The sequence below is a fragment of the Amia ocellicauda genome, chromosome 23 (genome assembly GCF_036373705.1).
Source record: "Amia ocellicauda isolate fAmiCal2 chromosome 23, fAmiCal2.hap1, whole genome shotgun sequence".
NCBI classification, from domain to species: Eukaryota; Metazoa; Chordata; class Actinopteri; order Amiiformes; family Amiidae; genus Amia; species Amia ocellicauda.
In genome coordinates, this window is record NC_089872.1 from 13,530,848 (window position 1) to 13,550,955 (window position 20,108).

Consider the following 20,108-nt stretch of genomic DNA (forward strand, 5'->3'; position numbering starts at 1 on the left):
TGTGTGTGGAAATGTTTACCATATTTTCTTTCATTATTACAGTATATTGAAATATACACTGTTTGGGTGGGTTTTAGGCAATCCTCATGAACGGGTAGTGACAAAGATTGCAAGATTGTGTATTTCATTACACAGAATATCTTCAAAAATGAAAAGCTTGAAAAGCAGATCAATTCCTCACTCTTCTGTCTTCTGAGAAATACTGCTGCTCTACATTTCACCCACACACTCCCAATGAATTTTTCAAACAAGAGCAACAAACACAGAAAACAAGAGATTGAATGGAAACCTTTTAATAAGAAATGTAAAAAAAGTGCCTTTTGTCAAAAGTACCAAAACAAGCTTCACACTGACAGCATTAGAATATAAGCATGATCTAGTTCAGAGAAGCACTAATTATTGATTTGTACATTAAGAAAAGGACATAAATAGTTAAACTTTAAGCATTTGAAGCATACAGTACCTAATTACTACCTCTTGGATGCAGTGTGTACATGGATAAAAATATTATTTTATTATTAACATGTATATGATTCAAACCAAGAGAAAATACATTGTAAATGTGAAACCAAGGTTTTGTTCAGAACATTTATGGGAATGCACTTTTTTATTGAGAACTTGAGTTAACGTAGAATTTAAATATGACATAGCCATTACACAAGGAAATAATTCCATTTATCTTCCTTTTAAGGAACTAAATAACAGTTTATGAATTGTCAAAATAATATAGACAATCTATAACAATATCAGTTAAGTTTACATGATTAAAATATACATTTATTACCATCTGCAAAATTAGGAGAACTTTTAGAGAACTGAAAACAAGCTTCCAGAAAGAGAAGCTATTAATATAACTTTCAAATAAGAAAACAATGTTTTTTAATCATTGCAATACATGTAATATTTTCACAAAGTTAAAACATAACTATATGTATCCCATAACTTTACAACACTGCAAATATATTGCCTAACATAACCCTTAAAATTATTTCACCACATATATGTTAAAGTCTGCAACATACACTTTTCATAGCCTTTATAATTATGTTTCATGGTACATTCAATTTCAGGAATAGCTTTTTAAATATATATATAAGTATTAATTGGATTGATTTATATTCATTTTCAACAAAAGTGAACTGGAATTGGGTCTGGAAAAGTGGAATTGAACACTACCCTATTCAGTACACACTCCAGTGATTGAACTTGAACCAACCCTGTATCATTGCTGATAGAAAGCCCATTCAGACAATGCATCGAACCGCTCCTCGCTGTTGGTCATGTCTGCACCAAACTGATTCTGAGTTAGGCAGGTCAAGCCACTGCTGTGCATATCATTGCTCGGTGGCCGCAACCCCTCAAAATTGCCTCCGTTGTTGAAAGGCCTGGATGCTGCATTATTGAAAGGCATGTGCGCCTCAGAAGTCAGCAGTGCTAGTGTGGAGGTGGTTCCCTGGGGTGCCTGCATCTCCTGCTTCAGAGGGAACATGGTGTTTTGGATGCTCAATAGCATGTCCTCCGTCTCCATATTATCATTGCTTTGGACAGGGGCATGCATAGCGGAGCTCCCATTGAGCATCTCCACCGCGGAGCCACTGAACGGCCAGCCAGCAGGAGTGTCCTTTCTGATCATACCCGCTTGGGCCTGGCCACTCTGCCCCTGAGGGTCTAGACACTCTAGGTCAACCGCAGTGAGGAGAGGGAGACTACTGCCATCTCCAGAGGGGGGGTAGGTGCTGCTGCTCTGGATGGAGGACAGCGTGTTGCTGTTGGTGGAAGGATTGATCCTAATGGTATCCAGAGAGAGGGCAGAGGTGGGCTGTTGCCAGGTGTTATTCAGGTGGGTTCCTGTGTGCGTTGTCATTATCGAGCCCTGGGTGGGAGTCTGGTACGCCGTGTTATTATGCAGCTGGTTCTGAGGCATTTGAATTAAGTTATGTTGTCTTCCTTTCATAAATATATTGTGTTGCTCTAAAAAAATATATAATCAAACTTCAGTCAGGAAACATAAACACTCAAACTTGTTTCATTAAAATCATTAGTTAAGGGGGATTGTTTTCCAACACTGCAAGTTAAATTAATTTGTTTTATTGCAAAGCATGTGTTCTCAGCAGGGGGACGAAATGCAAAATGGACTAACTTTGAGACATTCCTTATGGAGTCAGGTTTGTCTGATATATTTTTGTATACCTTACATTGCTAAATCAGTATTATGCAGGATATGCACAAATGTTCAATCTGTTACATTCATGGATGAAGTTCTTTACATGTTTACTGAGGATTTTTTTTTTTTTTTTTTAATCCTACCTTTTTTAACCATCTGAGGCATTCTTCTGACATCTACTGTTTTTTGTCTGTCTGAGCGAATCATACCTGTAAGCAAAATAAGATTTTATGTTTAAATATTTAGATGTGGGGGCAGGGGTGGAAGAACATACTTTAAAGCCCATATTGTACATGTTCAGGAGTAACAAGGGAAATGTTTACTTTTTTAATCAATGTGAAAAGCATTAACAAACCAAGGTATATACAGTACACCAATGACTGACATACAGTTAGTGAAGGTAAAAAACAAATGCTCTTCGCAGGAATCCTTAAATATTCTGTCTTTCATGTTACATACCAGGGAAATGAGGAAGCGCTTTCATGAGATCCTCCCTCCTCCTCTTTTTCTCTTGACAGCCATAGGGATCTGTATTACACCAAAGATGTGACTGTTAGAGGTTTGTGATGGGCAATAATTTGATCACAGTTTTTTCCTGAATAGTGCAATTTGATCCATTGACTGTCCTCCTTTAAACACTAAATTCTGAGATTGAGGCAGCAATAGACACCTTGTAACAATGCAGGCTAATTAGGGTCTCTGCTAGCCTAGCAAAACCTTTGTTTTTTTCTGTTTATATAACTAGGACAATACAAAAAAGCCTGAATGATTCCGTTACGAATGGAAGTCTCCGTTAAGTACCGAACCAGCTTCACTTGGTCTCTCAAGGTGTAGCCAGGCTGGACTCTGCCATTACCTTTGTCATCAGGTAGGTATCTGAACTCCATGGGCTCGCTGACTTCCTGGTCTGAGGGTCTGCGCAGTTGCATCTGCACTGACACGGGGCTCGTAATGTTGGTATTGTAAAAAGCAGGGGTTTTAAACACGATGGCCACCTGTCTGTGGACATCTGCCTGAGAGAAAGACCCCTTTGCCTCCCAGCCTTGTGTGAAAAAGCGAACTTCAATATCATCTGCAGGGAGAAAAGAAACCGCAAACTGTATCCTTTGACTTAATATTGGTTGCAAAACAAAAAAAGGGAAGTTAAGAATGGGAAAATCAACTTAGGACCCATAACAGAAGTTAAAAGCAAAAATGCCACCAAAGCCTTCATACACCATCACAACTCTAGTCCTTCAGAGATATTAAAGGAAACCTATGAAATTAAGAATTTCCATTGAAACAAACACACTGGAACCTAAATGAACAACTGTAGATAAGGGATGTCTTGGAAATAAACTCTTGACCAGTTCACTATTTAACAAACAGAAATACATGTGAAGAGGGAATTCATGTTTCTGTTATTCTGCACACATCTTCTACAGTCAGGTATTTGGCCATACTGATAACAGAGGAAGGATTCTCTTGAGTCTTGTTTGAAGTCTACCACAGTACATCTGAGACACTCAAGCTTGTGTTAACTATAATGCCTAGGCTAAGCACTTTCGGATCAAGATCTGTTCACCGACTGAATTCTGGTAGTTCATCAAAACCTTTAAACGTTCTCTGTTTCCATTGTTTGCTTGTATTTCATTGTACTTTTTCTGAAGAAACTCGCTTTACCTTTTTGAACTTTATCGCAAAGCAGGAATATCTCGTCACCCCCTTTCACGGATCCGTTGTTCTTGTTGACACGACAGATCCTCAGTTCTGCTGTGTTTGGAGCCCCTGAAATGCAGCAAAACCTTTGTAAACTGAACTTAACTAAACTAGAACTTTATACATGGGTTCTGTTAGCATGTACATTTTCCATTCAGTTATTTTACATGTGTGGCTCTATCCAGTTTTACATTTTGACATTTGAAACTAGGATGAATTACACCTCCCTTGGTAATTTAAATCTGTGTACACCTGCTTATGTGCCAAAACAGCTCGAAAAAAATGGAGGATCTTAAATCAAAAATGCATGCATTCAAGAAAAGGAAGTGGCTATCTGTAGTGGTAATCTCTCAAAATACTAAAATGGAACCTGTGTAGCTTCCTCTTTTTGACTTGCAGGGGGGGGCGGGGATGTAACTCATCGCAGTGACTTCGGAAAAGTGGCCTGGCCCAAAATATATAAAGTTAATTCATCTCGAGTTGACCTTTTTTCAAACGCTGCTCTTTTCAGTCTTATCACAGACATGAGACCGAAGCACACCCGGCAGTTTCATCTGTGACGAAATGGTGTTTATTGACACCTCTGCTGCACCACTGTTGCGCTTCAGTATTGACACAGCACATCCGCCTCCGCACGCCCACACACGGCAAGGTGCACAGCTTCCCCACGCTACTTTCATTACCTTACTGTGCAATACTTTTTTTTTTGTTTTCCTTCTTCAGACCGCTGCTAAGCTTTCAGAAAGCCACAATTTGGGTTCAGTGTCATCACATGAGGCAATAGCACACATCGAAGCCTGGATTTATACAGAAATTTGGCCTGTTTGCAAACAAGGGGTTCCAAATAAGACACTTTCTTGGCCAGAGATTGTATCTACCCAGTGGAAAACCAGAAAAGGTTCTTAAAAAAGTATAAAATATTTTATAGAATCATAAAACACATTTTTTTAATCGTCTGAATATGTACAGTGAGGGAAAAAAGTATTTGATCCCCTGCTGATTTTGTACGTTTGCCCACTGACAGAGAAATGATCAGTCTATAATTTTAATGGTAGGTGTATTTTAACAGTGAGAGACAGAATAACAGCAAAAAAATCCAGAAAAACGCATTTCAAAAAAGTTATAAATTGATTTGCATGTTAATGAGGGAAATAAGTATTTGACCCCTTCGACTTAGTACTTGGTGGCAAAACCCTTCTTGGCAATCACAGAGGTCAGACGTTTCTTGTAGTTGGCCACCAGGTTTGCACACATCTCAGGAGGGATTTTGTCCCACTCCTCTTTGCAGATCCTCTCCAAGTCATTAAGGTTTCAAGGCTGACGTTTGGCAACTCGAACCTTCAGCTCCCTCCACAGATTTTCTATGGGATTAAGGTCTGGAGACTGGCTAGGCCACTCCAGGACCTTAATGTGCTTCTTCTTGAGCCACTCCTTTGTTGCCTTGGCTGTGTGTTTTGGGTCATTGTCATGCTGGAATACCCATCCACGACCCATTTTCAATGCCCTGGCTGAGGGAAGGAGGTTCTCACCCAAGATTTGATGGTACATGGCCCCGTCCATCGTCCCTTTGATGCGGTGCAGTTGTCCTGTCCCCTTAGCGGAAAAACACCCCCAAAGCATAATGTTTCCACCTCCATGTTTGACGGTGGGGATGGTGTTCTTGGGGTCATTCCTCCTCCTCCAAACACGGCGAGTTGAGTTGATGCCAAAGAGCTCGATTTTGGTCTCATCTGACCACAACACTTTCACCCAGTTCTCCTCTGAATCATTCAGATGTTGGCAAACTTCAGACGGGCCTGTACATGTGCTTTCTTGAGCAGGGGGACCTTGCGGGCGCTGCAGGATTTCAGTCCTTCACTGCATAGTGTGTTACCAATTGTTTTCTTGGTGACTATGGTCCCAGCTGTCTTGAGATCATTAACAAGATCCTCCCGTGTAGTTCTGGGCTGATTCCTCACCGTTCTCATGATCATTGAAACTCCACGAAGTGAGATCTTGCATGGAGCCCCAGACCGAGGGAGACTGACAGTTATTTTGTGTTTCTTCCATTTGCGAATAATCTCACCAACTGTTGTCACCTTCTCACCAAGCTGCTTGGCGATGGTCTTGTAGCCCATTCCAGCCTTGTGTAGGTCTACAATCTTGTCCCTGACATCCTTGGACAGCTCTTTGGTCTTGGCCATGGTGGAGAGTTTGGAATCTGATTGATTGATTGCTTCTGTGGACAGGTGCCTTTTATACAGGTAACTCCCTTTAAGAGAGCGCTCCTAATCTCAGCTTGTTACCTGTATAAAAGACACCTGGGAGCCAGAAATCTTGCTGATTGATAGGGGATCAAATACTTATTTCCCTCATCAACATGCAAATCAATTTATAACTTTTTTGAAATGCATTTTTCTGGATTTTGTTGTTGTTATTCTGTCTCTCACTGTTAAAATACACCTACCATTAAAATTATAGACTGATCATTTCTTTGTCAGTGGGCAGACGTACAAAATCAGCAGGGGATCAAATACTTTTTTCCCTCACTGTATTTCTATATCAGCTCTTTCAATATAAACTTCTCAAAGCAGGCAAAAACACTAAACATGCTGTAATGTGTGTATTCAGCTAATTCTATTGAAAACTGAAATTGGCCGGGCTATCTTGCCACTTCCAGGATGCTATTCACAGAAGCAAGCATAACAGGCATTTGAAAAGCAAGGATTTCCTGTATTTTGCATCACTCTAACAGCGATAAATTTCATGTAATCTGTTACGTTATCAATATACCCATGTCATTCACACTGCCCTGAGAGTCTGAAGTAAAGATAAAGCACTAAGCTGCTGACTGGATCTGAATGACATCTGTAAATGAAAAACACTGAATCACATTAATATTGACATACGTTGGTCTGCTTTGATGGTTAAGTGAGCAAGGAGTTTCCCAGACCAAACTTTATTTCCCCCAGCTATCCCCAAGCATAGACTAGAACTAAAAAAATCCCATGTGTTGCAGTGACTGCAGTGACATCTTGAGCAAAAGATTGTATATTGTATGATAATGCAGAAGGCAGGAGATGTGGACACTCACTGTTGTCATAGATGGGATTGGACACAATAGGAGGTAAGGCCCTGGTGTACTGGCCACACTCATCTTGTAGGAAAACTTGGAAACAGAGTCTGACCACATTCAGATCATACTCCTCGGTTTGTAATAGCTGCTCCCGGGAAACTAAAAAAAAAAAAAATAATGTAGTTAAATTTAAGTTACTTATTTCAGTACATTAAATTATTAAATTGTCATTTATAATATTACAGTTTATGAAAGGAGGCAAACAAAAGGAATCAGGGATTTTTATACAATACTCACAAGCTGACAACCTCAAGATACAGATTTTAAACTATGATTTATGAATCCCTTCCTATACAGTACCTATGTCAGGGTGAACCAAAACTTCTGTGAAATCAGTTTTGAAAGGAGGTAATTAATTGTTAATACTATCAAAAGGCAGCAGTACTGCCAAAGCAAAACAGTTAATTGCAAATGGCTGAATGACTTTAGTATGTGTGCTCAGAATATGAAACACGTGGGCAATTCAGGAAATGAAAATGCACCGGAACAAGTTTCTGTGTCAACTGTTGCCCCATGAGAGAGAGATAGAGAGAGGAGGGGGGGAGGCTGTTGCAGAACTCAGTTTATAACCTGACAACTGGCAAGTTATAAACTCATAAATGTCAAATTGACATATTTCTGTGTTCTACTTTTGTCCTGTTTCAGAGAGCTTAACTGCATTTTGACTGCATTCTGTAAGATGGTGTCCAAATTCACTGTTAATAAAATTAGTTTTGGTTTTATGGAGATATAATAATTTGTTAGATGGAATGGTGAATCCACAAATATATGTAGATACTGCCCACGAAAATATACAATTTAAGGAGCACCATACCTCACACACCAAATTCACATACCTCGTCCTCCTACAAATGTGTGACATCATACGCCAGTGATGTCAAACCCATTTAAGAATGTAAGACTAAGCATTCACAGTTGAAAAATATAGTTGCGCGGGTTGATAAGGTCAAAACACCTCTCTACTTTTAAAAACGTAAAACGCTCATCACAGCAGCCTCAACCACGACCCTCCACACCACGCTTGAGTGGGTGGCCCACGGTGTTTGATTTACACACGCAGTTCAGAGCATCTTATGAGTAATACTGAAGTTTTTTTTTTTTTTTTCCATTTCAGAACTAATGGCAAATCCTTTTGGGTGGAAGAAATAGGTGCAGATAAACAATGCAAATTACTAAGCCTTTTATTTTTTAATGAGTCTTCTAAACATTGTAAAGAAGACATACATTTGTTTATCACATATTATACTTTAAGTTAGTCTGAAAAAGGATGAGTTTTATTTGTTTTAAACTGTTAAAATAACAATCCTATTATTCATATCAGAACTACTATGACTATTATTAATACTACTGCTACTACAAGAAATAACGCACGATTTAAAGTTTTTCTCATTGAAAAATGATTCTGTATGATTGTGTTTGGTAATGGTTGAGTTATTTTAAAGTGAATGAGCGGACAAGATAAACACTGACACAGTGATCTGCTTTCATTTTAGGAACTTCAAAAACGTTAGTATCCGACATACGGAACTGGGGTACTTTCAAAGAAGAAGTAAAGTTATCTTCTATGCATATGTGTGTTAAAATCAAAACCACAGTTTATTTAAATGCTTCAGAGATAAAGAGATATGTCTTATATCATTGTAAAGTGAGAGGATGTATTAATATTATTATATAGCATATACCTATTATTCATAACCAAATTAGCCCTTTAGGACTATATTATTATTAGCTTTATAACTTTTGGTCAAATTGAAATGTACACCACTCTTCAAGTAAATTTTCAAAACATGGATTTCCCCCAAGAGGATTACAGAATCAATTGTGAGAAATATTGTGAACAATGTGACCGTCCCCAATACAGGATGCATGTTCAGTATTTAGACTAACTCTGTGGTTTCAACTGTTCTGCAGGAATACCACTTTCATTTCGTAAATCAAGCTCTTTACAAACGGGTTCCCAAGAATTGGTTCTGAGAACAAATCCGCTGACAGCTAGTTCACACATATATTTAACTAACCTGACAACTGACTGCTTTAATTTTTGATAATAGTAGTTTTATGATTGTCACTTCTCAAAATCAGCCACATACAACAGTCAGGAAGCCATTGCAGGTGGCACACTTTCCCAAAATATGTATGGTTTACCATAAAGATAAGCCATGACAACAAACACATTGTACAGACATTGATCAACTACTTAATTTATACACATTCTCTTGCTTTTTTGTATATCTCTTAAGAGATAATAACGGTTCAATTGTGTCACTATAGATAACCTTTAGGAGTCTGAAGCAAACTACTTGTGTATAAGGTTTTATAATGGGATTGGGAAAGCTTGGATTTGTTTTCTCTTTCTTTGGTCAAACATCAATTTTGATGCATGAATTGGAGCAAATGGTCTGTGGCCCATTAAACATATAAAAGATAAGATGATCTAATATGCTAACAAAAGTCTAATAAAAGTAGACTTTTTATTGAAATGCCAATGGAACTACTCAACTGCCAAGTCTTTATTTGAAATAGAAGTGAGGTTAAATCTGTAGCAACTAGGTTAAAGAGGTAAGTTTGTAGAACAAATCTCTTCTGGCTTATGTGATGACCCTTTAGAATTTATAAATACAAATAATAGAGCCAAAGCACAGAATTACAGATTACTGTCAACATATTAAAAGCGAAATAAGAAAGGTGGATCTTATCCAAAATCTTTAGAACACGTCATTTGCACCACAATAACATTTTAATTATTTTATGAGCAACTGAATTACGTACTTTATTTAGCGCCTAGCAGAAACGTCTGGGTTGTTTATTGCTTAGCTTGTGATAGCGCAGTCAGATTTGCTGTTCATGAAATATGTTTCCATTTGTAATCTTCTAAATGTGCCAGGATACATTTGAACAGCAGTTTACACAAGAAAGTATAGCAATCATTTCTGAGATGAAAGCCTCACCATTAAAAGGATTGATGTTCCTTGTCATCCGCAGCATAATGGCTTCCTTTACTTCTCTTCTCCGTACACACTGGATACCTAGGTTCTGGAAGCTGTAATCAAGGCATTAAAGGGTTAAACAGTATACTGGACACTTACATTACGTTAATGCGAAAAAAGGTACTGAAGAATGTTTATATAGGGATTTCTCAGAAGCATATGATTAAGATGGTCAGGCTTAAGGACGTCAAACACACTGAAACCACAAACAAAGATGAAAACCCAATTATAGGTAGTTTGCATATGACTAGGTTTATGGTCTACACCACGGGATTCCCCACTTCATTCCCTCCATGGGAAAATAATAGATTCGGGCTGGTAAAACTGGGAAGCAAATGGATGTGTGGGCGGAATGATGAAATCACAGGAGTCAAATCTGTGAGCTCTGGCCGGGGGATAATTTCATCACCAGTCACTGCATTACACTATTACATCACTGAGAAAGGAGAGAACTGAACTGCAAAAGTAGCGAAATAAGAATCCAGACATTCACATCCACATGGGAAAAATACTAAGGATGTGTGCTACTGATAGGAAAAATATGAATTTAATACATATTGGGGAAAAACACACAGAAAACATTTAACGTTGTTTTTTGTTGTTGTTGCTCCATATTATCACATTAATATAGTGAACAATGTTGGCATTCATGCAAATAGAATATATATAATCAATATAAATATAATACAGAGGAAATACGAGATTTCAAACTAATCATCTTACATGATCATTCTTCGATCGGGACCAAACTCGGCTTCATAGTATCCGTCTTTACAGTCTTTCCCAACCAGGTCATGAGGGTGAGGTCTGTACGGTTCATTTTTGGTCACTAACGAAACTCGCACTTTGCCTTTTCCGCAGTTATTCAGAATCTTTGGAGAGATTTGAGGAAAAAACAAAAATAATGAGTTTAACAACAAAAGCAGTAACAATAAATACAGAAATAACATTCCCAAGAGGACTTTGAATGAAAAGTCTGAAACAAATGATGTTCTTTAAAGAAAAGCATAAATCTGATTTAGAATGTACTGTTAGCATTGTCTCACATGGTTAGATATGACAAGGGAGCTATTGTTTGCCATTTGTCCCTCACTTCTCTTATTTGATGTCCAATGAAATTAAGGCAGTTACCTCCAGTCTCTCAGGGATTCTCAAGAAAAGATGTACATCTCTCAACGTACACAAACATTAAGTATACTGGTATAGTGTCTTTATAAATAGCATTTGTGAAATCAAAGCAATCTATAATGCACTGCAGGTACACACAAGCAAGTGCATGTAAGGAAATGTAGGTATCTAATTACACACTATGGTAGGGAGAACAAGCTTATCTCCAGGGATACAGATTCTAAAATTGTCAGTGTCTTTTTAATGTTTTGAAGTGTAGCCATACACACCTAATGATTTTTAAGTTGGTGGTGGCATCAGTGAAGTAAACACAATGTCTCAGGGGAAACCCAAAGGATGCTCAAATGCTGTACCACCCCAAAGGCTGACAGACACTGATAATAGTTCAGAAACAGCAAAAATAAGAAGGGTGCCCACATCCTCACATTGGGGAAGGGGCATTCCACATGAATCACTGTAAACCGCTCACCTGTATGCTGGGATACGTTCTGTTGTTGTCTGTGCTCCGCTCACCGGGAATGCTGCCAGCTGACCGTCCTTCACACTTGTATCTGAACCTCATACCTCTCTGCTTGGGCTCTTCAAATATCTGAGCACTGGGCTCCCCATCTGAAACAAAAGGATGACTGTTAAAAAATAAATACAAAACACAAAAACCCTTTCCTTGACGGTTTGATACACAGAAAGCTAATAATAGCTGTACACTTTCTTTGTGTACATATAAAACAAGCTATTGATAGTGTGCATTTGTTCATATACTTTATATATATAAAAAAAAACTTTCACTTCTGTCTGAATTGAATAGGCTAACAGTGTTGGAGAGCACGCAAAATTAGATCCTTAAACAGACCTTTCTATTGCATGGTCTATTTATACAAGTACAGGAAAAACGTAATTGGGAAAATCAGTATATGAGATGACAATTAATATAGAAAAAAAAAACTGAAGCCACCCAAGAGATTCTTGGATGAAATCTGACTTCATTCAATATTTGTGACTCAGCTGGAATGCAGCAGTATTGAGTGTTTAAACACTGTACCCGAGATGATAAAACAATTGTTTATGCCACAAACCTCACACACAGATAACAATTCATGTTGCTCTGCCGTATAAACAAGTACTCAGTAAATTGCAAAATCACTTCCTTTCTCTGTGCAACATACATCTTGGGGGTGTTCAATTCCCCTGCGCTAAATATACTAACAGATCTGAGTTCAATAGGAAGTGACTTCAGTTACATTTCAAATAACAAAATGATGGGTTTGTTGACTTGTTGAACAGTAAAACTACTGTCAATCAGGACCTAATATGAAGGATATAGAAATTTGAATTGTTCTAAATTAAAATTAAAAATTAAAAGTCCAGCGTGTACATTTTTAATTGTTTAAAGCATATCACAATTATTTATGTATTCTAGTCAAGCAGAACTTTCCACTTAATGTCCACTTAAGACTATTCAAAACGTTTTGACAGTTTAAATTGCAAAAAGTACTTGACTCAAATAGTCCTGGTACTTTTAATAGTAGTAGTTTCATGTACGTATACATTGTGTTTCTAAATCAATGAAGATCTAAGCCCTTATTCAGTTGTAAAGGTGAAGTAAGTAGCACACAGTGGTTAAAAATGCTTAGCATTAGCTTTAATAATCCATAAAATGCAACTGGATTTGTTTTAATTGTACATTATGATAGCTTACTTAAGATCTGGGGAGTCCTGGAAACCATATGTGGCAATACTGTGGAGAAAAGGGGGACAAATACATATTTTTAATGATAAGAGTATTATGAGATATGACATCAAACCTTAAAAATAATCACATTTTCATGAATGTTGAATGAAACTTGGATGTATAGATTAGGTAGCAGTTTATTATTAAATTGGCAACACAACACTGGAAAAAAAAAATGAAATTCTGGTATAATAATAATAATAATACTACAGTGTAACTTATGAGGGTACATTCGTGACTTTTAAAGCTAAGAATGTATATTGCGGCTGTGGTAATGGAGCACAATATCTAGAGCAGCGTACACGTCAAACACCCACCCACCCCGCGTATCAGACCGACCGCACACATTCATTCAACACGCACTGGGTGGGTTGCCCTGCTGTGCTACAATGTTTCTGTCTTCTAATTGTAAACCTGTATCTTCTAGATCTACTACTGTCTCCCAATGTGATTCATATTACTGACATACTAGGCAACCGAATCAAAACGCCAGCATTAAATGAGTAAATCACACTGTGTCCTGAGCCCAGCAGCACAGCCCAGGGACGCGCTGTTTCAAGCGCCGACACGAGTCACATGAATGCGCGTCAGCCCGTCTCACTTCTCAGCGTGAAACCAGATTCACACCGCTGGAAATTCGCGACTTCCCCAATTCAGCGCCACACACACACACACACACACAATAATCACACACACACACACACACACAATAATCACACACACACACACACAATAATCACACACACACACACACACAATAATCACACACACACACACACACACACTCACAATAATCACACACACACACTCACAATAATCACACACACACACACACACACACACAATAATCACACACACAATAATCACACACACACACACACACACAATAATCACACTCACACACACACACTCACACACACACAATAATCACACACACACACACACACACACACACACACACTCACAATAATCACACACACACACACACAATAATCACACACACACACACACTCACAATAATCACACACACACACACACACACAATAATCACACTCACACACACACACTCACACACACACAATAATCACACACTCACACACACTCACACACACAATACTCAACACACTCACACACACACACACACACAATAATCACACACTCACACACACACACTCACACACACACACAATAATCACACACTCACACACACACACTCACACACACACACAATAATCACACACTCACACACACACTCACACACACACACACATACACAATACTCAACACACACACACTCACACACACACACAATACTCAACACACTCACACACACACACAATACTCAACACACTCACACACACATACACAATACTCAACACACACACACTCACACACACACAATACTCAACACACTCACACACACACACAATACTCAACACACTCACACACACACACAATACTCAACACACTCACACACACATACACAATACTCAACACACTCACACACACATACACAATACTCAACACACACACACTCACACACACACACACAATACTCAACACACTCACACACACACTCACAAAAATCACACACACACACACAATAATCACACACTCACACACACACACACAATAATCACACACTCACACACACACACACAATAATCACACACTCACACACACACAATAATCACACACTCACACACACACACACAATAATCACACACTCACACACACACACACAATAATCACACACACTCACACACACACACACAATAATCACACTCACACACACACACACAATAATCACACACTCACACACACACAATAATCACACACTCACACACACACACACAATAATCACACACTCACACACACACACACAATAATCACACACACTCACACACACACACAATAATCACACACACACAATAATCACACACTCACACACACACACAATAATCACACACACACAATAATCACACACACTCACACACACACACAGCGACATTTACCACTCCTGTGTTTTATTGTCGGGGTATGGGCTAAATACTTCATCTGCTCTTCTCCGTCCATGGACGCAATGTCGAAGTCAAACGAGCATTTCGTTTGTCGCTTAAAAACATGAAGCCTGTCGTTTCTCTGTCCCACCCACGTCGACCTACAACATTTTCCTTCCGTATTGATCTGTTCTCGCTTGTGATCAAATCAAGTGATGAACTGAATTCAATCCTGCTGCCAGATTGGTATCAAAGAAGTGAACATCAAACTGGCAGAAATGTGCAAAGACACGGCCGCACATCATTACATGTATACTTCATCCCTTACGTGTGTTGAATTGTAATACAGTGTCAGTACGGCAGGTATTGTGAAAGCTAAGGGCAGTGTTACGTATCGGATTATTATCACTTTTACTTGTTGTAAAAGTCCCAAACAGACATGCAATACAAAACGAATAAATACACACACAAATAAATGAACTCTAAATGAAGAGCGAAAGCATTCCTCTCCAGCGCTTTATCACCAATCACACTTCCTAATTAGTCATAAGGGGAGCAGCTCTTTTAATCAAAGTATAGTGAGCAAAATATAACCGATACAGTCTACGATCCGTATCTACGCATGCAGTGTAATGTCTCTATTATATTACCTTCATGACAAACCGCCCCCCACCCCAGACCCTGCCCTGTTTGAAACTAAAGAGACAGTTGCTTCCCCTTTGAAATGCGTTTAATGTTTAGAAAGTTGGAAAGGTTCAACTCACCGTTCATTCTTGCACCCCTCTATCAGAGATGGTATTATTAAAATGGGGATGTCTGGCGTGAAACACTGAGGAGTGGAAAGCGGATATTGATTGTAACGAAGATATTCTCCGCGGGGAATTCCCAGGCCCGCCCACAGCAGTGTACACCTCCCCTTTTGGGCGGGAGCTGCATTATTGTGTATGCATGTGTGTATGCATGCGTGCATGTATGTATGTGTGCATGTATGTATGCTTACTGTATTCTTTTTCACATTGCTGGATTGGGCACAGCATTGCAGCCTGCTCCTGGTGAAATCATGGTTTGAGGGCTTATGGGCTTATCTCATTGATCATCTGATGATAGCCTTCATTTTGTCAGTGGGGTCTTGTTTCAAAAATACTATTTCTGTTTGATATATCAGCGTTTTACGAAAGTGACACTTGCCTTGTGTCCATGGTCGCATGTGCAACAGTACTGTATTGAATATGTATGTAAAGTTGAATATATAGCTACTTTATTGTATATTTACCACACGTCTCATAAGGGATGTTTTGTATTCTATGGCAGAGCTGGGAAATACAGACATGTGTGAATGAGCTGTAAGTGTCTGAGACAGTTCAGACCCTCAAAGAGCTACTGCTATTTTCATGGTCAGCTGCCTAAAATGATTATTTTACCAAACCTCACACGGCCAATTCAGTGGTTCACCAGCACAAATCAATTGGCTTGCCCAAAATAGTATATATATATATATATATATATATATATATATATATATATATATATATATATATATATATATATAAAATAGAAGGATTGTTAGAATTGTTAATTACCCTTATTATTTTTCATTCTTTGTTGTATCAGTTTAGTTGTTTTCATCGATGCGAATTATTCTTCCTACTCTAGCAAGGACATCAGCATCAGACATCAGCATTTAGCATATACTAGGACTTGTATTGTTTATTTTGATATCCCCTCCCTTTCCCTTGCTCTTAACTTTGACTTAACATCTTGTCTGCATGTATCAGCTTTTACATTCTAGGATGTAAGACCTTCTATATTGTTTACTGTATATCTCATATACACCTGTGTAAATTGTGATTTTGTAAAATGTAGTATGCCTTGAATTGCATTTTGTATTGTGCTTATATTTTGTAAGTCACCCTAAACAAGGGCATCTGCTAAGAAATAAATAATAATAATAATAATAATAATAATAATAATAATAATAATAATAATAATAATAATATAAAAGGTATCCTAACTACTGAACACAAGAGTAATGAGAATGTACTTACAAGGTAGACTTTGTTACTGGAATAAATATAATGAATGCACTTTATTAAACCTAAAACCCCCTCCCAAATCAAACATTTGCAGCTTGACTTCCCCAAGGAACTTGACAGAGCTTGGACAGTTTTGTAAAGAATGGTCAGATTTTGCCAAATCTAGGTTTGCAATGTTGGTCGAGATCCATCCCAACACAGTCACAGTTGTAATTGCTGCCAAAGGTGCTTCCACAAAGTATAAATTCAGGGGTGTGGAGATGTTAGAAGATGGTGTGTAGACAAAACCCATGCATGTAGCTGAGGCACTGAAACAGCAGAATGTGTTAAAAGTTCAAAGGGGTGTAGATTTTCTATAGGTGCTGTATATATCAAACATCAGGATTCAGCATATGCAATGATTTTAAGGTATGCTATAGTATAACCACTTTACACACTAGTACATATTCGACCTTGTAAGTAAAATTACTTAACTATATACTTATACACAGTGTAAATCGCACAACCGGCTCAACCTCAACCTTTTGAAAAGGTTAGGCATTACTGCCGCCGGCTGACGTCACCTCGACTGAATCCTACCTAAATATAAGCTCTTTTATTTTTTTAGACAAAGCACAATATGCAGATCCTCCGAAAATCCAAGTTTCAAGAGAAAGTACACTACGGAAAAAGTATTTGAATAAGCATGATTTTAGCAACCTTTTAGTTATGACAATCATTTCGGTTTTGTTTAAGGACAAACTGACACATTAAAGTAGTTAGTGATTAGAATATCGTACATGTATGCGTGTACACATATATAAATACACACACATATTGGATCATATATACCATTTTATTTGCGTGCTTATTGCTTTTGCATCCAGGGTAATCCCCATTCTAAACAGTACACGCACGCCCACAGAATGCACTTGGGAATCTCCCATGCTGCGAATGCGGAAGTATTGCGTTACAAGGTAGCTGCGCAGTGTTGCAAATAGCAGGGTCTACATTGAACAGAATTAGACTACCATAAAAGTTACGTCAGATTTTTGTTTTGTTTTTTTGTTGTACAAATCTCCTTTTACAGCAAACTATACTGTTCATCGAGATTGTTTTTTCTTAGATAGCACGAATAATGAACGATGTCAGATTTATCGGGTATCCATCGCCACACAGTATGATGAGCACTTTCCTTTTAGTAATACGCCCTTCATTATGAAATCAGTCTGACACAAGAAAATCTTGATACAAAGGATACATTGTACTTTCATACAAATTCTTGTATACATACCGTTTAGAGGTATTTTCATTCATTCTGTCATTTCAGTGTTGGGTGATGTAAAAATACATTCACTGTGGGATATCCCCATCTAAATAAGCTAACTCGATGTTCAATCTGAATGCACATTTTTAGATAAAACTACTTGAATTTTTTTATAAAAGTGGAGGAAGAGAATAACAAAATTAAATATGATATGTAAACATTGAATGTAAGATTATGAAAGGTACACACCTACCAATAGGCTAATGTGGTTTTGATTAAACCAGTCCAAAAGTATATATAAAAAGTTCCAAGTTTTTATACATTGCAGCAAAAGTTTTAGGCTGAAAAAATGCTGTAAAGTAAGAATACTTTCAAAAATAGATATGATAATATATATTTATCAATTAACTAAATGCAAAGTGAGTGAACAGAAGACAAATCTAGGTCCAATCCATATTTGGTGTGACCACCCTTTGCCTTCAAAACAGCATCAGTTCTTCTAGGTTCACTTGCACACAGTTTTTGAAGGACCTCACAAGGTAGGTTGGCCCAAACATCTTGGAGAACCAACCACAGTTCTTCTGTGGATTTAGGCAGCCTCAGTTGCTTCTCTCTCTTCATGTATGTGCAGCAGTGTGGGTAGGTGGTTAGGGCTCTGGACTGGAAGCAGGTACTTCACTTAGATTGCTCCAGTAAAATACCCAGCTGTATAAATGGGTACAAATGTAAGTTGCCCTGGATAGGAGTGTCTGCACCACAGTTCCTGTGTTTTCATGCATAGTTGAGTCGCTTGGCCTTGTCGCCACGTCGGAGGTATGGCTTTTTGGCCACAAGCCTTCCATGAAGGCCACTTCTGACCAGACTTGTCCGGAAAGTAGAAAGTACGAGGGCCCCACTGTTTTCTGCCAATTCTGAGCTGATGGCACTGCTGGACATCTGAGTACTGCTGCTTCTTCAAAAGAGCTTGGACAGCACATCTGGAACCCCTGTCTGCCTTGAAATGTCTGCCTGGGAGAGACCTTGCTGATGCAGTAGAACTACCTTGTGTCTTGTTGCTGTGCTCAGTCTTGCCATGGTGTATGACTTTTGACAGTAAACTGTCTTCAGCAACCTCACCTTGTTAGCTGAGTCTGGCTGTTCCTCACCCAGTTTTATTCCTCCTACACAGCTGTCTGTTTCAGTTTATGATCGGGTTTCAACCTACATATTGAATTGATGATCATTAGCACCTGTTTGGTATAATAGTTTAATCATACACCTGACTATATGCCTACAGAATCCCTGACTGTGTGCAAGTGAACCTAGAAGAATTGATGCGGTTTTGAAGGCAAAGGGTGGTCACACCAAATATGGACTTGACGTAGATTTTTCGGTTCACTCACTTTGCATTTAGTTAATTGATAATCTATTTACACGTCTATTTTTTGAAAGCATTCTTACTTTACAGCATGTTTTCACAGCTGCCTTCGTAACATTTCATATAAGCTAATGTTTGAGAGGTTAATACACAAAAAGTATTTACCCAACATAGAAAAGTTACAGCCACTATGCTTTTGCAACCAATTTGTGCAAGAAATTTCACTTCCAAAACTGACAGCATACTTTTACTGTACCTGTAGGTCCAGACTAACCATCTCTCCACATGACAAGAGACCGACTGATTTTTGGTTCAAGTGGATTCTCGCCTATGTTGTCGTCTGCAGAGGCAATCCAGGATGTAGATTCCCCAACACAACTGAACCAGGATCCAAGACATTCACAAACGTGGTTGACCAGTGAACTGGTTCAATGTGGCCTAAATTACAGCTTACTGGCATCGTATAGTGTGCAGATTCCTGTAAGTTACCCATATGTTGGAGGATTCTCAGGAAAGATGAATCCTTAAAATGTGGTGCATCTATAACCCCACCCTCAAGATGAAGGCCAGACTGGTCCACTTTTCCATGTCATGCATTTTATGTAGCTCAAAAAAGCAGGTCTCTGGCATTACTGCACTTCTACTTTCACC

The 20,108-nt window shown here is 38.4% G+C and overlaps 1 protein-coding gene across 2 annotated transcripts; it reads right to left on the bottom strand.

Moving 5' to 3' along the window:
• Positions 1-277: 277 nt before the first annotated feature.
• Positions 278-15,708, bottom strand: rel (v-rel avian reticuloendotheliosis viral oncogene homolog). 2 transcript variants are annotated; one of them, XM_066697225.1, is made up of 11 exons: positions 15,586-15,708; positions 12,789-12,827; positions 11,562-11,701; positions 10,688-10,836; positions 9,926-10,017; positions 6,936-7,076; positions 3,827-3,931; positions 3,021-3,236; positions 2,624-2,692; positions 2,308-2,373; positions 278-1,971 (listed from the first exon to the last, which is right to left on the bottom strand). In XM_066697225.1, the coding sequence occupies exons 1-11, from the start codon at positions 15,590-15,592 to the stop codon at positions 1,223-1,225; spliced, it is 1,773 nt and encodes a 590-aa protein (XP_066553322.1). In that variant the 5' UTR covers positions 15,593-15,708; the 3' UTR covers positions 278-1,222. The 2 variants fall into 2 exon arrangements, with proteins under 2 accessions (XP_066553322.1, XP_066553321.1); XM_066697224.1 differs by lacking the exon at positions 15,586-15,708 and adding an exon at positions 14,837-15,367.
• Positions 15,709-20,108: the final 4,400 nt, after the last annotated feature.